Consider the following 21,008-nt stretch of genomic DNA (forward strand, 5'->3'; position numbering starts at 1 on the left):
GCTGCACTCGGGATAACTCCATTTTAAGGAACAGACACGCGCCACGGGCTTGGGTAGGACACAGGTGTTCGTTCCCTCACGGTTTCACCGCCGTCCTCCGGGAACCCAAACACCCTCAACTCCCTCAGGCCTCGGGGCGGGGCTGCCGGGGCCGCGCAGTCGCAGTGTGGCCCCTCAGGCCCCGCCCCTGGCGTCACACGGAACCCCGCCCCTTACTGGCGGGAGCGCGCGAGGCTCTGTCACGCAGGCGCGTTCGCACGGCGTAGGTGGCGCCAGAGGCCGCCTTGGGGGTTGTGGGGCGAAGGCGCTGTCGCCATTTTGTAGGGTGTTTGTCGCAGCTATTGGAGAGGGGAGACGGCGGTTTGGCGACATTTCTCCGCCAAAGGGCCGTTTGCTTTTGCGGAGGTAAGGTTTCGAGTGGTGCGTGCGGGGCTGGCGGCTGTCCTGTCTTTTCGGTCTCGGAGCCAGGTGTCGGAGAGGCGACCGGGTTCGGGGCCTCGGGAACTGGGGACCGAGTTGGGAGTTTCTGCGGGGCACTGCTCGGCTGGTGGTCTTAGACACCTGAAGTTGCTCAGGCGTCGCGGTTCTGCGGCGACCCTGCTCTGAGGGTCTTGGTCGCCCGCATCGGGGCTCCGGAGGCCCTGGGCTCTCCCCACGGTTCTGGCCGGCGAACTCCGGTTCTTGATTAGCCCTGTCAGGGCCTCGTCTCGTCAGTGAGTGTGAGGACCTGTCGGGGGACCCTTCGAGACCCGTCCGCTACGTTTGTGTTGTCGGAAATCGAGTCTTACCCTGGACTTCTGGCCCCGGCCGTTCGTAGCATTTGGGCATTTTCAGTCAGGCATTTGCCCTGTGTGTGAGTGCGCCAAAGGCACTGGCCAGGTGCCGGGGACGGGGAAGTGGAGACTGGCGTCCCGGGAGCTGCAAATCCAGCTGGTGGAAATCCGCTAGTGCTGTGAGAAGCGTAAATATGCAGAGGCTCGTCCTTTGCTCCATCCTGTTTTTCTTAAGGTGGAGCACACCATTGTTGCAGCGAATCTGCATTTCTCATAGTTCTGCATCGTGCTGTCCCTGATTGCTTACATAGCCTTTATGCTTATCGATCCTTAAGGAAACTGCCCTCGGAACTGAACCCGCTAGCCACCTTGTCTTTATAGTAGCTATCCCTGTATAATTGTGCTCCATACACGCACCTACAGGCTTTTTACCCATTAAATGCAGTCGTGGAGTCATTTAATTCTAACTATTCCTGTGTTTACAAACCATGTACATAATATAAAGTTGTTAAAAACTACAGGGTCTTAAAAAGGGCATTGGAAAATCAGATTTCTGATATGACTCTCTCTCTCTCTCTCTCTATATATATATATATATGAATCCATTGCGTCCGATTTTTTTTTTTGAAAGATACCTGGTGATTCTAATATGTAGGATTCTTTATTAATTAGAGGTAGTGTAATAGCTTTAGGTAGTTTTTCTTTTTTGTGTATGCAAAGAAACCTTTCCACACAGAGCATGGGTCCAGTAATCTTAAACTTTTGCCTGTAGGTAAAATATTTCCAACATTGGGGGAGGGGGAGGATAAAGGGACTGGAACAAACAGCTGAATTAAATGTTAAAGTAGTGAACTTGACTAGAGAAATAAAAATCTGGGCCTCTCACAAGAAGTTCATTCTTATTTTGATGTTTGTATGTTAATAACTAAGGTAATTTGAGAATTCTGCCTTGCTAGAGATGAGCTGTTTTTGTCAGACTGACAGCAAAAGGGGAAAAACAAAACTAAACTAGATGATTATGTCTTGCAAAACCTGCATAATAATGGATGATCAGAATAACAGCCCTCACTCATCAGATGTTATAATTTTGCTGGCTGCTATTTAAGAATGCTTAACCAAGCTGAGTTCCTGCTGTGGTTGAAATACAACTTTGGTATTTGAAGAAACAGGTCATAAAAATTCCATTAGACAGACATACAAATTTTTCTTGATAGCTCTTTTGAAGATTTTTTTTTTTTTTGGCTTTTTGCATTAGGTAAATTTGTAGTGTCATTTATTTCATTTTCCCATATAGAAGTGAGTTTATTTCTTTATTGGAGATGGTGTCTCTTTTGCAGGGGCTAGAGTACAGTGGTGTCATCATAGCTCACTGCAACCTCAAACCCTGGGCTCAAGCCTCTGGAGTAACTGGGACTACAAGCATGTGCCACCAGCCTGGCTATTTTTTTGTGTTTTATGGGGAGAATGAGAGTATCACTGTGTTGCTCAGGCTGGTCTTAAACTTCTGGCCTCAAGTGATCCTCCTGCGTTGGCCTCCAGATGTGCTGGGATTGCAAGCATGAGCCACCACACCCAGCCAAGTTTTAGGATTTTTGATTGACCTGACCAGTGCCTTCTCTTCCATTTTCAAGTAAGCTAAAAGAGAAGGCATGTTATTACACGGATGTTTGGTGGACATAGAATTAGAATCAGCAAGAGAAATGAGTTAAGTTCTGAATATTTGGTGGCATCAGATTCTAATGGCATGATACATACTTTCTTAGGGAGTACCTCTCAGGAGAATTGAAGCTGCCTCATGTCATAGCTTTTAATCCATTTAAAATCATTTAAATTTTTACTTGGATTTGTTTGCTTATTGTACAGTCATTTGGGCAACCTCAATGAGGTTAACTAGATTGATTTTGTTCCATTCTAGCTTTTTCAGCTCCTTGTGAAATTCTTTTTGCCATTTAAACTTACGCTATTTAGCCGAGTTTGGATCTCACTTTTAAAAACTTAACTGCTTTGGAAAAAGAATTAGGATGAGGAAAGGCAGAAAGGGTTAAATTGTTTGAGCACAGTGCTGAGCCTGGAGAGAAGCCAGGCTGGGTATGCATTGGAAGTTGTAAATTGAGTTGGAATTGTCACCATTATCTGATTTCACTGTGACCTTGCTTCTGTGTACACCCTTGTAGGTTGGTCTGTTTTTCAGAGATACTCCAGATCTCCAACAAAAAGGTTTTAATTTTAAGAATAACTGCAGGATGATCAGTAAATAAATTTGTTGGATAGAGAAAATGAGTTATAAAATCACCTTTTTATTACCTTTCAGGTTTTCTGTTGAATACTGTGTTCTATACACCTCTTCTGTTATTTTCAAAGCTTGGAGTCATTCTGAGATTTAGAGAAAGGAACTCTAGAGAGTTTGAGAAAAAGAAGCTTCATTAATGAATGGTTCTTTATCATTAGAACAAAGTTACCTCTCGTATTTAGTATCCCTAAGTGTTTCTTTCACTTCAGTTTTTTTTGTTACAGTACTTTGCTGAAGCCACATGACACTTGTGATGCTATTTATCTTTAAATCAGCTCACATTTTAATATTAACATTTTTAAAAGAAACCATGTCAATAGCTCAATTAGAAGATCACTAGTAAATAGAAAGTAAAAATAAAATAAAAAGTTATTAATTTTTATCTAAGTGACTCTTGTCTACTGAAGGCTGTAAGCCCAAACTTTTTTATTTGGCCTTTTTTTTTTTTTAAGGGCAGTTAACAAGTGTTAGTTGAAAACAAGCACCAACCTGAGAATTAGTCCTGGTTATAATCAGAAGAATTAAAAGAAAATGTTTATTAAGGTCTCACATGTTATCTGTCATTTAGTACTAGATCTCTGTGCCACTTACCAGTCATCTGACATACCACTCAGATGTGGTATAGTGGCCCCATGCCTTGGGAAACATTACCCAAAAAGACTTTAGAACCTGTGTGATCCCATGTGCTGGGTGTTTATATTTAAATAATATTAATGCATAATACTTTTACCAAACATAACCATCCATATCCTTCGTAACTCCCTTTTCATTTCTGTTAACAGATGCGGCATTCCAAACGAACTCACTGCCCTGATTGGGATAGCAGAGAAAGCTGGGGACATGAAAGCTACAGTGGAAGTCACAAACGAAAGAGGAGATCTCACAGTAGTACACAAGAGAACAGGCATTGTAAACCCCATCACCAATTTAAAGAATCTGATTGGTAAATTATTCTTGAACTAGTAGCATTTTAACACTAATAGTTTTGATGATTTGTCATTTGCTTATATAGCTTTCATCTGTCAAATCGTTTTATAATTCAGTTAAGAAATATTCATTCAGAAGATATTTATTGAGTGCCTATTTTAGGCTAGCCTCTGTAGGTACTGAGGCGACAGCTTTGAATAAAACAGAGTTCCTATCCTCATATATCTATGTCTGTCTGGGAGTGGTGGGAGACAGTTAATCAATAAGTGAATGTAAAATAAGAAACATTGAGTCCTGGCCAGTAAGGTTGCCAATAATGGTTGGGGAGATGAGACACACAAAAAATTAAGTAGTAGTGATAATAGAATGCCCAGTGAGTGCCTTTAACTTGCATGTAGAAGGGAGATAAGTATGTTGGAGTGCTCATTGTTTCAGAGATGAGAGAGGATTTGGAGGTGGGGGAAAGTTATTCCAGATGAGAAAAGCAACATATGTTATTTGGGAATGTTAAAGTGCATTCGGGATCAGTGACTGTGTTTTACAAGTTTTATTTGTAGATAAGGCCAGTGTATGTGTTTGTTTGGGATTTTAGAAGCTTGCTTTATTCTAAGATCCATTCCTTTGCACAGGCAGTAACTAATAATTTAGGAAAGGGCTTCAATAAAAATTTGCAACAGTATGTGTCCTGTTTTATTATATTCTTACCAGTGTAAAATTTGGAGATTATACATTTATATAGAATTAAAGGAATCTTAAAGTTCTAAATGATTTAAGAAAGGCTAGGTGGGTAGAGTTTCTTTCACTCTATTTTCCATTAATTTCCCTTTCTCATTTGTTTGTTGGTTCTATGTTTTTTCCTTGTTTTGTGCAGATGTTCCATTGGGACTGTTTACCAGATTGCTTTCTAAATTAGCCAGCTGGGGTTACTTTAAAAAACAGTATGTAATTTTTTTCCTTCTCCATGCTAAACAGACATGTTCTACCAAATAGTGAGCTTGTTTGTAGTCAGTGTAGACTAAGATGCTTCATCACACATTGTTATATAAGGGGAAGGGGAAGGTTTATGGCAGGATTTCAATGACCAAAGCTAATTAATGTACAGAATACTGTAGAAAACCATCTGTACCCCACTATTCATAAATACAAACAACTCTCAAGGCTTAACCACCAGGCCAGTACCTTCTTTGACAGATATGTGATAATTGCTTACCATAATCTAGAATATTCTAATAGTCTTTTTGAGGATTAAAAACTTTATGGGAGTATTTTTTATAAAATTATAGAAAAATGCAGAAAAGTATAAAGAAGATAATCTTATTAGGATGCTAGTCCCCATTATTTGGATATAAAATTATTTCTAATTATTCTTAAAAATATCTTTGTATCCAAATCTTTGCCTCTTGTTTATTTCCTAAAAACAGACTCCAAGAAGAGGCATTTTCAAGTTAAAGGGTATGAACGCTTACAAAGTTCTTGCTACACATTCACATTTCATTTTCTAGAAAGTTTGTACCAAATTGTACTTCTGCAACATGCTCCTTTATGCTATCACCAGTCTCCACTTTTTGTTTTAATTGAAATGTTTAAATTTCTAGTGAATTTGTCCACTGTTATGTATTTATAGACCACTTGAACTTTTTTATTCTTAACCTGTTTATAAGATTATATTTTTCCTACTGATTAAGAGGTTTTTATTACATATTAATTATTTAAATTGTCACATATATTGCAGAGTGTCTTTTCTTATTTGTCTTTTGGCTGTAGCCTGTGAATTGGTCTCCCTACAGTGTTAATTAATCCATTCTGCATAATATATTAAAAAGACAAGTGGCTGTAAACTTCACCTTTTATATATTGTGATCAGAGTCCTATAACATAAAGTATCAAGTCTTCAACTAGTGATTCTCAAACTTGAGTGTGAATAAGAATCACCTTGGAATTATGTTTAAAATGCAGATTTACCAGATTTAGGTTCAGTGAATATTATCTGAGGCTTGGGCATCTCATTTTTAATGAGAACTCTATATTCAGTATCATTCATAAATAGACCACCCTTTGAGAAATATTCCTTAGCCTGGCATGCAGGGCTTTTAATGATCTATTCTCAGTTATTTATTGGTCCACGTTCCACTGTGTGAAGATTGCTCTTGCTGGAATTGTTTACTTTTTCCAGAGTAATACACAGGCAAATCCGTCTCTACACCATTGTGTCTAAAAGTGCTATATGAATGTAAGATGGGACTATGCCATTCTTCTCCCCCTAGAATTTCTTCTGCATTTCACTTTGTCCAAATCCTGGCTTCCCTTTACGGTGCAACTCTGTTTCCTCCATCTTTTTCATGAATTCTTCCCTGACCATTTTAAGTAGATTTTCTTTCCCTTCTCTTTATCTAAGCACTCATATGTAACCTTTCTGTACTTCCTGCATTGTTGGGTTTTGTTTCATTGTTGTTTGAGTAAACTCAAATTGTTCATTATTGATTGGCAGGGACTTTGCCTTATATAATTTTTTTTATCTCCCACAGGACCTGTGTGGAAATAAAAACGAATGCCTATACCCTCGTCAATCTTGGCTATTTTGAAAGGCTTCAGAAAATATTCACTGGGCATTCAGTGAATATTTTTAAAAATTAAATCAATCTGTTGTCCTGTCTACCCTGTCCACAGCCTGTGAAATTGTGTAGATTTTGTTTATATAATCTCTCAGCCTTGGTCATTGCTGTTATAGATTGAAGAGACCCTCATCTTTTTAGTTTATCCTCATGGTATTGTTTTACCTCATGTTTTGTTATCCTGTAGATTGTTTCTGGCTTATTAGCAGCTCTAACGTCATGCATTATTCCGGCTAAAGATTATTAGTGTTAGTTTTTTCTTATAGAAAGATTTTGGACTTTTGTGGGAAGGATGCCTTACAGAATTAAACAGGATGCCCTCAAGAGTATGCTCATTTCTAGCTTCTTATATTGTAGATCTCTTTCTGACAGTTCCAAGCCAACTGATCAAATCCATGACCTACACCCACAGTGTTACCCTGATGTCCTGAGTTCTCCAAAGGATAGAACTTAAGATTGACACTAGGCAAAGAGAAGAGGGTTCCTGCATCTCCCCAGCCTGCATTTATTTGATGGTAGCCCTGTTAGGTAGGAGTTATAAAGATGCTTCTATTTCTGCCTAAACCAGCCCCCCTGGGAAAAAATGACAGCATACTCTGGGAAAGGAAAGGGGTTGGTAAGGGCAGTTAGTCAACATCTGTCACTCCATTGCTTGTTAGGATTATTTTAGCTGATTTGTCTGACTGGGCAGGTGTCCCCTCTCTCCCTCAGTGCTCCATGTGCATCCCTCTTGAAGCTTCGCACTCTGTTGAAGAGGACACTCATCCCAGGTAGAGAGGGGATGGGAAACTGGGCCAATTAAATCTATGTCCTTCCCTTTCCATCCCATCAATGCTGCTTAACTTCCTAAGATCCATGACCTCTATGAAATTCCTTGCCAAGTTTTGTGTATGCATTTGTGTGCTTTTTGGGGAAGAGGGTCATAGCTTTCATCAGATTCTCAAAGGAATCTACAGATGCAAGCACTATGGCACTTGATGATGCTGTTTTCTGTTGTATTTCTTATGTATTTCTCAAGGAGGAATGACAGAAATTAGAAATGCAAAGAGAAGCAGGGTAGTGGGACTATTGTAATCTTAGGCAAGCAATTACAGGATCCCTTTTTTATTTTAGATGTCTTCAGCGCATGAGGCAATCCTCAAAAGCTATGTTGTCTATTTCTCAAGCAGGAATAACAGAAAGCTAGAAATGTAAAGAGACAGGACAGGTGATAGGTGTAATAAAAGTGGCCTGTATAATAGCAGTTAGAAAATATTTCAGTTTTTGTCACTAATGTGCTCTATAACCATAGCAAATCATTTTCCTTCTAGGGATCTTAATTTAGTTGTTGGTAAAATGAAAGGGCTGGAAAAATTTTAGGCTCCTTGTAGCTAAAATACACCTTTCATGAAAGAATTCTCTGTGTCCAGAAATACCTAAAATGCACTTACATTAAAAGAGAAAGGAATCCTGATTTGCCTGCCTCTGATTGTGTGTGCTCTGTGAGAGAGGAAAGAAAGCTTAGTTACATATATCATAAGACTGATGCGTTTCAGAAAAGCAGTTTCATGAAGTTTTGGTTTTAACTTTCTCCAAGAAGGTAAAGGAACACTTAAGTAACAATAAATTAATGATTTGACCTAAGCTTTGTTCCTTGGTGTGAAGTGCTTGACAATAATCTGAATAATGGGTCCATTTACTTGATTGTTAAAAGTAAAATTATTTGTTAAACTTAGAAATAAATATAAATTGTAATTCATCAATTTGAATTTTTTCTTTTATTGAGTTAGCTCTTTAAACCAAGAGTTCTTGAAGAAGATGCTTTGTTTGAACCACATTACTCCAGAATAAAGAGAATAATTTGAAATCCTTTAATGTGTTCACAGTCATTATTTAGAAGCAAGGTCCTTGAATGAGAGAGATTATCGGGACCGGAGATACATTGATGAATACAGGAATGACTACTGTGAAGGATATGTTCCTAGACATTATCACAGAGACATTGAAAGCAGTTATCGAATCCACTGCAGTAAGTCTTCAGTCCGAAGCAGGAGAAGCAGTCCTAAAAGGAAGCCTAATAGACACTTTGGTTCAAGTCATCATTCACGTTCGGTATGATTGATTTTGTTTTTATTTTGAGTGGATTCTTATTTATGCATAAAAGCTCTTAATGAGCTGATAAGTTTCTGATGTTTCTTTATACATGTACAATATTTGGATATATTATAATTGTGTTTATATTACTTAAATCCTTAAAGGAAACGTCCAAATTCTGATAGTTGATCTGTATATTTATTGTTAGCCCTCATTTGCCCACATTTACTTATATTCTGACACCAGATCATGAGTTCATTGATTTTAATAGTAAAATTATCTTATTTTTTGTGTTTGTAATACATTCTTATGAAAAAATGAGGCACCCATCTTTTCTTTCATCTTAAACATTTTTTTACTTTGAAAGAAACCCCTTCCCTGATACTTGGAAACAATATGGAAAATTGCACTAGTGGATACTTAATTGTTATTAGTTTGTATTAGCTAGTTCCGTAGCACAGTGCATCATTGTCTACAACCAGTTGTTGAAATTGTGAAAATGGGTGCTGAATGGGAAATAAGCTTGCCTTTTTTTTTTTTTACATTCAGACATCTTCACCTATTTAATCAGTAAACTTTGAATTCCTGTTTTTCTCCCCAAGTTTTCTTCAGTAGAAGTAGCATGTATTAGCTTGAACATTGAAATTAGCCTTTATTTTCCCCTTTTATTTTATCATGAATATTTTTAAATATTGCTAAGAACAATTTCGACTAATCTTGACATTTTAAAGCATTTTTCTGACAAGCTAGTCATCGCAACTCACAGCATATGCTATTTATAGCAAGAGATTAGTAAATCATGACATTGCATTCTTTAAATTTCAGACTTCAATTAAATCAGTATTTTAAAGAGACAATTGTGTTGTTTTTTTTCTATTGCCACTTTAAGTATCTTATCTGAAAATCTGTTCCTTGCCATGTTTTTCTTCTGTAACATAAACTGTGCCCTGTGAATTTCTGGGGACTGAATTTGAAATTGCTCCTGCCAACTGTTCGTGGCCTGGTGCTTATCTGAATGCCTGAATATCTCCCCGCTGAATGAATTGCGTATTCTGCCCTGAATTCACTCTGATATATTGATTGGCTGGACGATCTTGGTGCTGCCCACTTGCCGTTCCAGAAGAGCCACCGAAGGAAAAGATCCAGGAGTATAGAGGATGATGAGGAGGGTCACCTGATCTGTCAAAGTGGAGACGTTCTAAGAGCAAGATGTATAGAATATTTTTCAACACTTTTTAAACTTTGCACACAGAATAATCTTTTTAAGAATAGTTTGTCAGCGGGGGGCTAAAGAACTCTTCATTACTTTTTTGTTTTGTTTTTTGTGGGTTTGTTTATTCTTTTGTATTTCTTCTTTTCTGTAGAATTTAAATATTTCTATTCTAAAGTTCCAAAATAATCAGTGGAATTTGAGATTAGAGCAAGAAAAGTAGCTCTATCTAATTGTTTTTGTAGCAGCTGAAAATAAAATAGTTTTGAGTGCTGAAAACTTAGTTATGCTTTGATAGAGATCATTTGAAAGTATTCCACACTTAAGCATTCATTGTTTGAATAACTAGATAATTTTTACTTGGGTACTTACACCTCTTTCTCCCCCCCTCACTTTAGATGAAATTGTGGACACTTTGGGTGAAGGAGCCTTTGGCAAAGTTGTAGAGTGCATTGATCATGGCATGTAAGTTCTTTTTTTTGAACATTCTGATATTTTTGGTGGGGAAGGATCCATAATTTAGATGAAATATATTTTAAGTGGTAGCCATGTGTTTGGGAGGTATAAATATACAACAAAATTTCTTCAACTGTGTATGATTTATTTACCATTAATGTGGATTTTGATTAAGAATACTGACAGATTTTATTAGATGGAGTTCATTGAAACTAAAGTGGGTGTTCAAGTGGAAGATTCAGCTTTTGGATTGCAGAGGCAGTAAAGCATATCTAATCTTGCATGTTAGAGTTAGCTTCCTAAACTACAAAGAAATTATATTAAGCCCTACAGAAATAAAGTCCAAATTCTTTAATGAGACATACTAATCCCTTTGTGATTGGACCCTCTCTGTCTCATTTTACCATTTTCCTGCGGGACTTCTCTTCTGTGGCTTGCAAACTTTTTTGTAAGAACTTCTTAAAACAATTTAGTGAAATCACACATTTCTAAAATTTTTTATCATAAATTAAAATAGTTGGGAAGGATATAATTTGCAGCTTATTATAAACTTTAATTTAAAAAAAAAAAAACCTTCTCTTTAAATGTATTTGAGGGAATCTAAATATTGTAGCCGCTTGATACCTACCATCAACCGTAAACAGACTCTTCTTGAATACTTAGACATGTTTTATTCTTGAACTTATTTTCGTTCTACTTTCCATAAAGAATATTATCCTAAATTAACTTTCATTGTCACCCCATCTTATTTCTCTGCAACAAAAATGTGAACATAAATTGAACTTTAAAATATTTTGAAATATTTTCAGACTCACAGAAAAGTTGATAAAATAGTTCAAAGACTTCCTTAATTTTCCAGATTTTCCAAATGTCTACATTTTATAGTATTTACTTTATCATTTTATATATGTTATTCCAAATTTTGCCAGCTAATCTGTAGACCTTATTCAGATTTCACCAATTGTCCCATTAATGTCCTTTTAAGATTTCCTGAGATTTTGAGTCTCTGAATATCTATTTAATTGAGGTATTCCAGGCTGGGCGCGGTGGCTCACGCCTGTAATCCTAGCACTCTGGGAGGCCAAGGCAGGTAGATCGTTTGAGCTCAGGAGTTTGAGACCACCCTGAGCAAGAGCGAGACCCTGTCTCTACTAAAAAATAGAAAGAAATTAGCTGGACAACTAAAAATATAAAGAAAAAAAAATTAGCCGGGCATGGTGGCGCATGCCTATAGCAGAAGGATTGCTTAAGCCCAAGAGTTTGAGGTTGCTTTGAGCTAGGCTGACGCCACAGCACTCTAGCCCAGGCAACAAAGTGAGACTCTGTCTAAATAAATAAATGATAGATAGATACTATTCCAAATAACAGTATTCAGTTGATCAAAGTACCAATGTATTATAAATTTTTATACTTTTGGGATCTAAAACAGGATTTTTTTTTTTTTTTTTTGAGACAGAGTCTCGCTCTGTTGCCCCGGCTAGAGTGAGTGCCGTGGCGTCAGCCTAGCTCACAGCAACCTCAAACTCTAAAACAGGATTTTTTTGGACTGTCTTTTATTGGGATGATTGGGGCTTCTAAAAAATGAGTACATATATCCATAGATAAGTATCTCACTGTTGAGTATTATCTGTTTTCTTTTTTCATTTTTCACTGAGAAAACTTTTGGTCATATAATTAAATAGATGGGAGTAGAAGTTTTGTCACAGTAATTTTATAAAAGTTCTTTGAAGTCTTGACATATATGCCAAACATCATAGGGGGGTTGTCATCAGAAATTTTTTTAAATGATTTATCAGCCCACATTTATGGGGACCTCATTGAAAGCAATGAACTAGAAACCACTGGGCATGGAAAAAGGTTTGTTACCTGGCTACTAGAATACGTGTGTTTGTTTGCCCCAAAGATTTTTGTGGCATACATCTTGATATACTAATAAGGGATGGGTAAGGTTTTCTTTTCTTTTGTAAAGTGGAAAGGCCAAAATGAAAAAGGAGACTTGAGTGCTGGTTTATCTCTAGGCAGATCCTAGAAAAGAGGACAAAAGGAAGGTGCAGATTGGCAAATTGATTTCCTCAAATTCATGTATGGCTCTGACTCTGTACTTTTTAGGAAGCCTTCTAAAGCCCACTTCCCTACCCTGTAGCTATTTCTGTGTACTTGCATCAGTGAATGTACTAAGGATTTTCTTGGCTTCATTACTCTATGGTTGGTGACTCCTTTACCTGGATGTTCCATTTCCCTCCCAGTCTGTCAAACTCATAGCTATCTATCAGGGCTCAGTTCTGTGTCACCTCTGTTGTGAAGAAAGGATAGAGAACCTGTGGCCTCAAGGCCACAGGTGGCCCTGCAGATCACCAAGTGCGGCCCGTTGACCAAATCCAAACTTCACAGAACAAATCCTTTATGTAAAATTTGAATTTAGTCAGGCCCTATCTTTTCTTCATTAATTACCTATGCACTCTCTGGAGCAGAGTAGGTCCAGCCTGGTGAATGAATGAATGAGTGCTTTCAGCAGTAGCATATTCTATTCTTGGTTTATATTTTTATACTTTTTTTTAGCTTTTGTTGTATAAAATCTAGGTAAATATAAAATTCTGGGAACAAACATTAAAATTCACAAGTATTACGGGAATTATCACTTCATGTAAAGTATATTTTGTCAAAATATTTTGAAAAGATGTTATATGAAATCTAGTATAATATGCTCTGAAAGATTTATTGAAAGATTATTTTAGAATTATAGCATAGAGGAATTGGTAATTAAGATCATGCTTTAGAGGATACATGGCTTCAACCCACTCGTGTACATTTACCATCTTCATCTTAATTTTGTTTTTAAGGGATGGCATGCATGTAGCAGTGAAAATTGTAAAAAATGTAGGCCGTTACCGTGAAGCAGCTCGTTCAGAAATCCAAGTATTAGAGCATTTAAATAGTACTGATCCCAACAGTGTCTTGTAAGTATAAATTTGAACTATGAAGCATCATAGTACATGAAATAATCAGGATTCTGCGAACTGAATTATTATTTTGATCTATTTTAGCCGATGTGTCCAGATGCTAGAGTGGTTTGATCATCATGGTCATGTTTGTATTGTGTTTGAACTGCTGGGACTTAGTACCTATGATTTCATTAAAGAAAACAGCTTTCTGCCATTTCAGATTGACCACATCAGGCAGATGGCATATCAGATCTGCCAATCAATAAATTGTAAGTATACTTGATAAATCTTTAAACACCAGAAAATTTAAGTTTTTATTGTACAAGCAACATATCAAAACATTGTCACTAAGAATATACATTTTACAGGTAAAGATGAAACCCCTCTTGGCCACTGTATCTTCCTTTCCCTGCCAGACGAATTAAATTTGCAAGTGAAACTAATAATGTTTTTTTGTTCTCTTATAGTTTTGCATCATAATAAATTAACCCATACAGATTTGAAGCCTGAAAACATTTTATTTGTGAAGTCTGACTACGTAGTCAAATATAATTCTAAAATGGTAAGTTAAAGACTGGTTTTAATTTTGGTGGTTGTGTTTAAACTTGATTTAACTTGGTGATCCGTAGATGAGGAATTTCACCTCTGAGCCTCATTGTATCTTAATATTTAACCAAAAAAGGAGTAATCCTTTGCCTTTCTCACAGGCTTATGTTGACAATGCAAAAAAATAGTTCATATGCAAGCCTTTTGAATAGTGCTATAAAATATTTCATATCTTTATTGACTTTCATATTTACTCAACTGTATCTCTTTAGAAACGTGATGAACGCACACTGAAAAGCACAGATATCAAAGTTGTTGACTTTGGAAGTGCAACGTATGATGATGAACATCACAGTACTTTGGTATCTACACGGCACTACAGAGCTCCAGAGGTCATTTTGGGTCAGTAGACACTGGACTTGCAGTTGCTATATTGAAGAGGAGATTGTTGTTCTTACAGCTTTTATTGGGGGCGGTGGCAGGTAGCATCTTCTTAGCAGTGTTCAGAAACCGTTTTCTATTTTCATAAGAAATGTGGACATTGCTATAAATATTTTTCCTTAGCAGTAAAAATGTGATACCGTCTGTGAAAGATATTCCAGGTGGTGGTTATTTTTGAACAAGTTAGTCTTAAATGATCATGAGAGAACAGGCTCTGTTAGCTAAGTACATCACACCAGTGTGATTTTGAAGGTATATGGGTATCTATTTTCATGTCATCACAAAAGTATGGTGCTAGTGAGAATGCTGGTTGGCAGTTGGTTGGCAGCCATCTGGATACAGGGCGGATAAAGGTCAAGAAAAGAGGGGCTTCTCTAAAAGGAGCTTTTGTGATATCCCTTGATGTGAGAAAGGCTTGGAAAGAAAATGCGTTAAGGTGCAGAGTTTTAAAATAAAAAGGAACTCTAAGGAGAGTGCGTCTTATGCCTCAAAATTAAAAGTTAGAGATCAGGGCATGTTAATAGAGCAGGGAAGTCAGGTGGGTTTGTGGGCTTGAGGCAGTGGGAAAAGTTCAGGTCAGGTGCGGTTGAGAGTTAAATGGAGTAAGCTGATTACAAAAGTAAGGTCAAACTGAGGTTAGATAATAAAATGTTTTTGTAGAATCAGATGTTTCCTCCACTTCCTAGTCTCTTTTTTTAAGTCCAGCAAGACTTGGTAGGTTCAGAAAAAGCAAACTAATGATATTTACCTAGAGTAGAGGATTGGTAAAGGGGTAGGAAAATCGAGAATGTTATGCAGCACTGGTCAATAGAACTTTCCTCAATGATGGAAATATTCCACATCTGCACCCAGCATGGTAGCCACTGGCCACCGTGGGCAACTGCGTTCCTGTAATGTGGCTGGTGTGACTGAGGAACTGAATTTTGAATTTTACATTACTTTAAATTTTAGGTAAATGTTCAATATAAAACTGAAAATATAAACCCTGAATTTGTTGTCATATTCTCCCTAATGGGCTGTGTAAAGGGAGCACCCATATAGGAAAGGATTTAGTGTGTTGCCAGTTAAAAGTTGTTGCATAGTAAAATGTTTATATTTGTTTTTAAATAGCTTTAGGTTGGTCTCAGCCTTGTGATGTTTGGAGCATAGGTTGCATTCTCATTGAATATTACCTTGGTTTCACAGTCTTTCAGGTATGTGTCTAATAAATTTCAATTAATAATAATGAATTTTAAATATTAAAAGCATGTTTAAGTTTTGGCTTTCTTATTGGAAAGCTGCCATAGATCATTATTCTTGAGATAATGATTATCCTTCTCTAAAGCCACAGTTGAATGAAATGCTACTAGTCACAGTTCATTTTGCATGTGATTGGCATTTTTAACACCTGCTTCATGTGTGGTTTCTATTGTCACATGTTTTCATTTCTTTAGTTATAGAGCTACTTCCTAAGTTCACAGTGTTAATGGCAATTCTAATTCAATTCTGATTATGTTGATTATCTGTATGGCCATGAACAAGTCACTTACTCCTCTTTACAAAAGAATTCAGGAACAAGAAGTTACATTTTATTTAATACTTGTAAGTATTAAGCATCTATGATGCCTTAGGCATTTCTAAGCACCAAGTATATAAAGGTGAAAAGACAACATCTCTGTCCTCAAGTCATGCAAAAGCTCTTGCATGCGAAAGCTCTTGCAGTACAGTGTGATATTAGCTATAATGGAACAATGTACAAAGTGTAGGTAGGAGGAACCCAGGAAAGGTTAAAAATTACATTTCTTTAGAGAAAGCATTACCAAGGAGATTAGGCAGTTGAAGCCAATGCTAGAAGGAAGAGTAGGGCCAGGCGCAGTGGCTCACACCTATAATCCTAGCACTTTAGGAGGCCGAGGTGGGAGGATCACTTGAGGTCAGGAGCTCGAGACCAGCCTGAGCAAGAGTGAGACTCCATCTCTACAAAAAATAGATAAATATAGCCGGACATGGTAGCATGTGCCTGTAGTCCCAGCTACTCGGGAGGCTGAGGCAGGAGGATCGCTTGAGCCCAGGAGTTTGAAGTTGCTGTGAGCTAGGCTGACGCCACTGCTCTACAGCCAGGGCAACAGAGCAAGATCCTATCTCAAAGGGAAAAAAAAAAAAGAAGGAAGAGTAGGAGTTTATCAGAAAACTGTAGTATGATGGGCGTATAAGCAAGAAGAAATAGTTTCTGTAAATGCACAGAGGAGTAAAGGAACATATTGTAGTCAGGGAAGAATCGTGTTGTCAGAGTATCTTGTGTACAAGGGAAAATGATGACAATAGGCAAGGACTGACCAGTAAAGGACTTCACATACTTTGAAAGGTATTAAAATGTTTTCTTCTAGAAGTCAGTAGTTTCCAAAAGTAAATGAAGATGATTTTGTAGGGTTGCCATTCTGACCTTTATTTAGAGATTATCCCTCCTTTTTTTGTATTAAAATGTTCTTTTTATGAAATGATAGTAATAGTTGTTAGTAGACAGCTTTTTAAAAGTCCTGGCCAGGTACAGTAGGTTTGGGAGGAAGGGGTTGTGGAAATCCCAGCTCAGTGTCGTTGAGGTTGATTGGAAGTTACAGCAGTGCAGGGGATGAAGCTATTTATGCTAAGTTGAGTCACTTAGGTGGCTGTTGCACAGTTAGGAGTTTGCTGCCTGTAGGGCACCTCACAGGACTTGAGCTTCTGTCCAATCTGTGGAGACCCTATCAGAAAGTACTCCGAGTTTATAGACAAGCTTAGTGCTTTAGAACCGTGGTTATCAATTAGTTCTAGGAAGGAGTAGTGTCTGGTTTCTAGTAGTGAGTTGTAGGGTAAGAAAAAGTTAATCAGAGTGCATGTTTTCTTCATTCTGACATATAAAATGGATGCTTCAAATGATTTTTGTGACTGTAAATCACTTTGAGGTCTTAAATGAAGTACACATTATTTAAGAGGTGGTTTATATTTTAATTCCATGATGAAAATACTCTGAAACTAAGGAACTTTTTAAAAATGTGAAGCTAGTATTATTTGTTCCTGTCATGAATTAATAACAATGTTGTGAAAGCAATATGCAGGGTACAATAGTGGATATTAATAGATTTTACAAAGCAGTTACACACAGCCTCTGCTCTCCAAAACTCTAGGGTTAGCAAACTTTGGCCCATGGTGAAATCCTGCCTGATGCCTGTTTTTACAAAAAGAATAGGCAACAGAAACCATTTGTGACCAGCCAAGCCTAAAATATTTACTGTCTGGCCCTTTTCCAAAAAAGTTTGCCAGTCTCTGCTCTAGAAGCATACCATTTCAGCTGTTGAGTTTGACAGTTTTCTCTATTCTATTAAATATTTTAGCCAAGCCAAGGCTCTATTACTATATAGTTAAGGATTATGAGCTTTAACTTGAGTTTATAGCTCAACTTTCTTTGTTTATGAACTATATGACTTTGAGCTAATATTTTAACCTCTTTGACACTCATGTTCTCACATACCTGGCTCGGGATTGTTGTGAGAATTAGTGGGACTGCATACTTCTATTGCTTGGGATTAGTAAGTGTTAATAAGTGGACTGATTGTTGGGAGGTTAATTTTGGTTAAGCAGCTGATTAAATGAGGAGGAAACAGTTTTTCTGGTGATCTTCCCCAGTCATCTTCAGTTAAAACAGTGTAAGAAATACAAATAAACAAGGAAACTGCTTGGTTTTAGATTTTACCAATTCATCTCAGAGACTGTGTTGCACCAAACCACACAGCTCGTTTGGCATTGTTCCATCTTTGAAGTATGATGTAATGTAAATTCTGTAGCTGTCTGGTCCTTTTATATTGGCACCATTTTCTTGTGTTCCCTTTGAATGTGCTTATAGGAAAATGGTATGTGCTAAATTTCTTTTTCCTGTGTGTTTTAGACTCATGATAGTAAAGAGCACCTGGCAATGATGGAACGAATATTAGGACCCCTACCACCACACATGATCCAGAAAACAAGGTGTGTCTTAAGATGTTTTAAGCCCTTTATTGGGTACATACAATAGCCTATATTCAAACTACAGAAAACCCAACATTGTTAACAATGCATGTTCCAAGGACTGCAGATTTTGAAATTTTTTTATGTATTAGAGATAACTTAAACTGCATCTTACTCCTTTTTTTAAAGTCATATTTTTAAAAATTCAGTATTTAATTTGTGATCTGGCCAACAAAATGGTGGTTTTTTTTTTTAATACTGTAGTTTACCTTTGCATGAATGCTTTCTTAAGTTGATGTATAAATAACATAGAATATGAAAAAGCTTGTTTTTTGGAGTCCTATCAGTCTAAGTTTGAAATGTGTACTGTCACTAAGCAGCATATATGTCCTTGGACAAGGTATTATTTCCAAATGCAGCTTCACTGCAGAAGTCACCAGGGAATTATTTAAAGATTTCCAGATCTAGTGAAATCAGAATTTACAGTAATGGATGCTGGAGGCCTCTGTTTTTAAAGCTGGCATTGTTCCGTCTATGGTATTTGGAAATAACTTAGTTGGGATATTAAAACCTCACAGGAGGGAAAATAAAGGAAGATGTTATATAAGGTGTCTGCTATATAGTTGCTGCTGAGATTTTTAAAAATTGTATGCATGTGCATATGTCTGTACATCTAGAGAGAGCTGCTTATGCTTCTGTCTGTTTCTCATCCCATGGTTGGGGCAGGGTAAAGATGTGGATCTTTTGTTATTTTACTAATCCAGACTTCTTTTTCCTGTAGAAAACGCAAGTATTTTCACCATAATCAGCTAGATTGGGATGAACATAGTTCTGCTGGTAGATATGTTAGGAGACGCTGCAAACCATTAAAGGTAAGGGAAAAAAGATTAAAGTTTAAAAAAAATATTTTTACTGTTATTAATATATTTTTTTAAACAAAAACATTTTTCTTCCTAGGAATTTATGCTTTGTCATGATGAAGAACATGAAAAACTGTTTGACCTGGTTCGAAGAATGTTAGAATATGATCCAACTAAAAGAATTACTCTGGATGAAGCATTGCAGCATCCTTTTTTTGACTTATTAAAAAGAAAATAAAATGGAAATCAGTGGTCTTACTATATACTTCTCTAGAAGAAATTACTTAAGACTGTGTCAGTCAACTAAACATTCTAATATTTTTGTAAACACTAAATTATTTTGTACAGTTAAGTGTAAATACTGTGTGTATGTTTTGTATCCATAGTATCATTATCTTGTTAAGCAAGTATGGTCTTGACAATGAATGAAATATAAAAGTTAAAATTAATTTTTCTTGAGATTGATTACAGTTTTTAATGACCTTTGGAATATCCTTTGTGTCCAGTGATAAATGTGATTGATCTTGTCTTTTGTACATGGAGATCAACTCAGAAGTGATTTTTTTTGAGTAAAAGAAAATCTTGACTACTTCATAATCTTAAATGAATATTCTTTATATACCTCAAATTTAGAACTTTTCTTAATTTTAGAAGTTTTTTCTATAATTGTTGAACGGGTAATAATTATTATCAACTCTAGATAAGCAGGTATTGGAAACCAAAACCCATAGAAAATGTTCACTGTTAGAATTTTATTAAATTGTAAGTATTGTGTTCTGTTTCATTTGGTGATGTCAGTGGGGTAAGTAGACATTCATGGAAAGGCATCCAGTTTGCCCACTGGGACAAGTTGTTTAATAAAACCACATATACACTTCATGTAAGGTTAAAGTCTGACTGAAAACTCAGCATGGAAAATCATATTTTCCAAGGGCTGTTTTGTGATATAAAAATAGGAATTCTGATGACTGAGTTTTTAGTTTTTAATACCAAGTTCTGAGAAGTCTTGAAATTGTCCAATATCTATTTCTTTATCAAATTGAAGTAAATACTTAAACCTATGAGAATTAAGGCTATTATTAAGCAATTTATATTTGTGTTAATCCTTACTGGAGAAAGGGGATTTGATTGGAAAACACTTTGGGAAGAAAGCTCTGCTGAAATTTCCAGAACATGATTGGTTGGTTAACATAAACTACATAAACTTTCTGACTACAGTTTTTTTTTTTTTTTTCTTACTGTACTAGTTTTCACATTAAAAACTACATGGTAGTAAATATTACTTAATTTAGTAAAAGGAAAAAAAATCTATTGGTGTGCTTTAGTCTGCCAGGTAGAAATATTTTTTGTTGTAGAATTCATAATTGCTTATTCAGATAGAGGTTATTTTTCATTAACAGTATCCCCATTTCAAATTGCATTACACAAAGATTTGAGTTTTATCTGTATATTTTAAACACATAAAATGCATGGAATTCTCTTGTATGACAAAGAGTAAAACCAGGGTGGATTCTCTACGTTATCTAGGGGCAGCATTTGTCAGTATAGTACGGCTATGTTCCTAAAGTTGACTAGGAATTTAAGAAAGCTGAAACAAATTTTACCATAAAATCACCGCATGAATTATGTTTAGGCCTCTGTGATGTACTCCAAATATAGTGAATGTACCTTCAGAATAGTTCAACTATATTATATGTGATAATGTGTTTTTTATGTGTTTTCTTTTGAGACAGTCTTGCTCTGTCACCCTGCCTAGAGTGCAGTGATGTCATCATAGCTCACTGCAGCCTCAAATTCTTGGGCTTAAGCTCTCCTCCTGCCTCAACCTCCCAAGTAGCTGGGACTATAGGAGGTCACTACCATGCCCAGCTTATTTTTCTGTTTGTTTATAGAGATGGGTTCTCACTATGTGGCGCAG

General features: G+C 36.7%; 1 protein-coding gene and 1 long non-coding RNA gene across 5 annotated transcripts; both read left to right on the forward strand.

Moving 5' to 3' along the window:
• Positions 1–222: 222 nt before the first annotated feature.
• On the forward strand, positions 223–19,969 carry CLK4 (CDC like kinase 4). 4 transcript variants are annotated; one of them, XM_045530508.1, is made up of 13 exons: positions 223–405; positions 3,846–4,006; positions 8,468–8,693; positions 9,796–9,886; positions 10,284–10,350; positions 13,182–13,298; positions 13,386–13,552; positions 13,751–13,845; positions 14,102–14,231; positions 15,381–15,463; positions 18,172–18,251; positions 19,012–19,102; positions 19,188–19,969. In XM_045530508.1, the coding sequence occupies exons 2-13, from the start codon at positions 3,846–3,848 to the stop codon at positions 19,326–19,328; spliced, it is 1,449 nt and encodes a 482-aa protein (XP_045386464.1). In that variant the 5' UTR covers positions 223–405; the 3' UTR covers positions 19,329–19,969. The 4 variants fall into 4 exon arrangements, with proteins under 4 accessions (XP_045386464.1, XP_045386466.1, XP_045386465.1 ...); XM_045530510.1 differs by lacking the exon at positions 223–405 and adding an exon at positions 7,314–7,372 and having other exon boundaries at positions 3,917–4,006; XM_045530509.1 differs by lacking the exons at positions 223–405; positions 3,846–4,006 and adding exons at positions 6,977–7,130; positions 7,314–7,372.
• On the forward strand, positions 4,889–6,949 carry LOC123623431. The gene is made up of 3 exons (XR_006729854.1): positions 4,889–4,928; positions 5,412–5,442; positions 6,516–6,949. It is a non-coding gene; the product is annotated as an uncharacterized LOC123623431 (long non-coding RNA).
• Positions 19,970–21,008: the final 1,039 nt, after the last annotated feature.

The sequence above is a fragment of the Lemur catta genome, chromosome 18 (genome assembly GCF_020740605.2).
Source record: "Lemur catta isolate mLemCat1 chromosome 18, mLemCat1.pri, whole genome shotgun sequence".
Lineage (NCBI taxonomy): Eukaryota > Metazoa > Chordata > Mammalia > Primates > Lemuridae > Lemur > Lemur catta.

What these genes read in the sequence shown, in the direction of transcription:
- CLK4 (XM_045530508.1), top strand. Translation starts at nt 3,846, where the DNA reads ATGCGGCATTCCAAACGAACTCACTGCCCTGATTGGGATAGCAGAGAA. An exon ending in CAATTTAAAGAATCTGATTG is followed by an intron (nt 4,007 to 8,467) that starts GTAAATTATTCT and finishes ATGTGTTCACAG; the next exon opens with TCATTATTTAGAAGCAAGGT. An exon ending in GATCTGCCAATCAATAAATT is followed by an intron (nt 13,553 to 13,750) that starts GTAAGTATACTT and finishes GTTCTCTTATAG; the next exon opens with TTTTGCATCATAATAAATTA.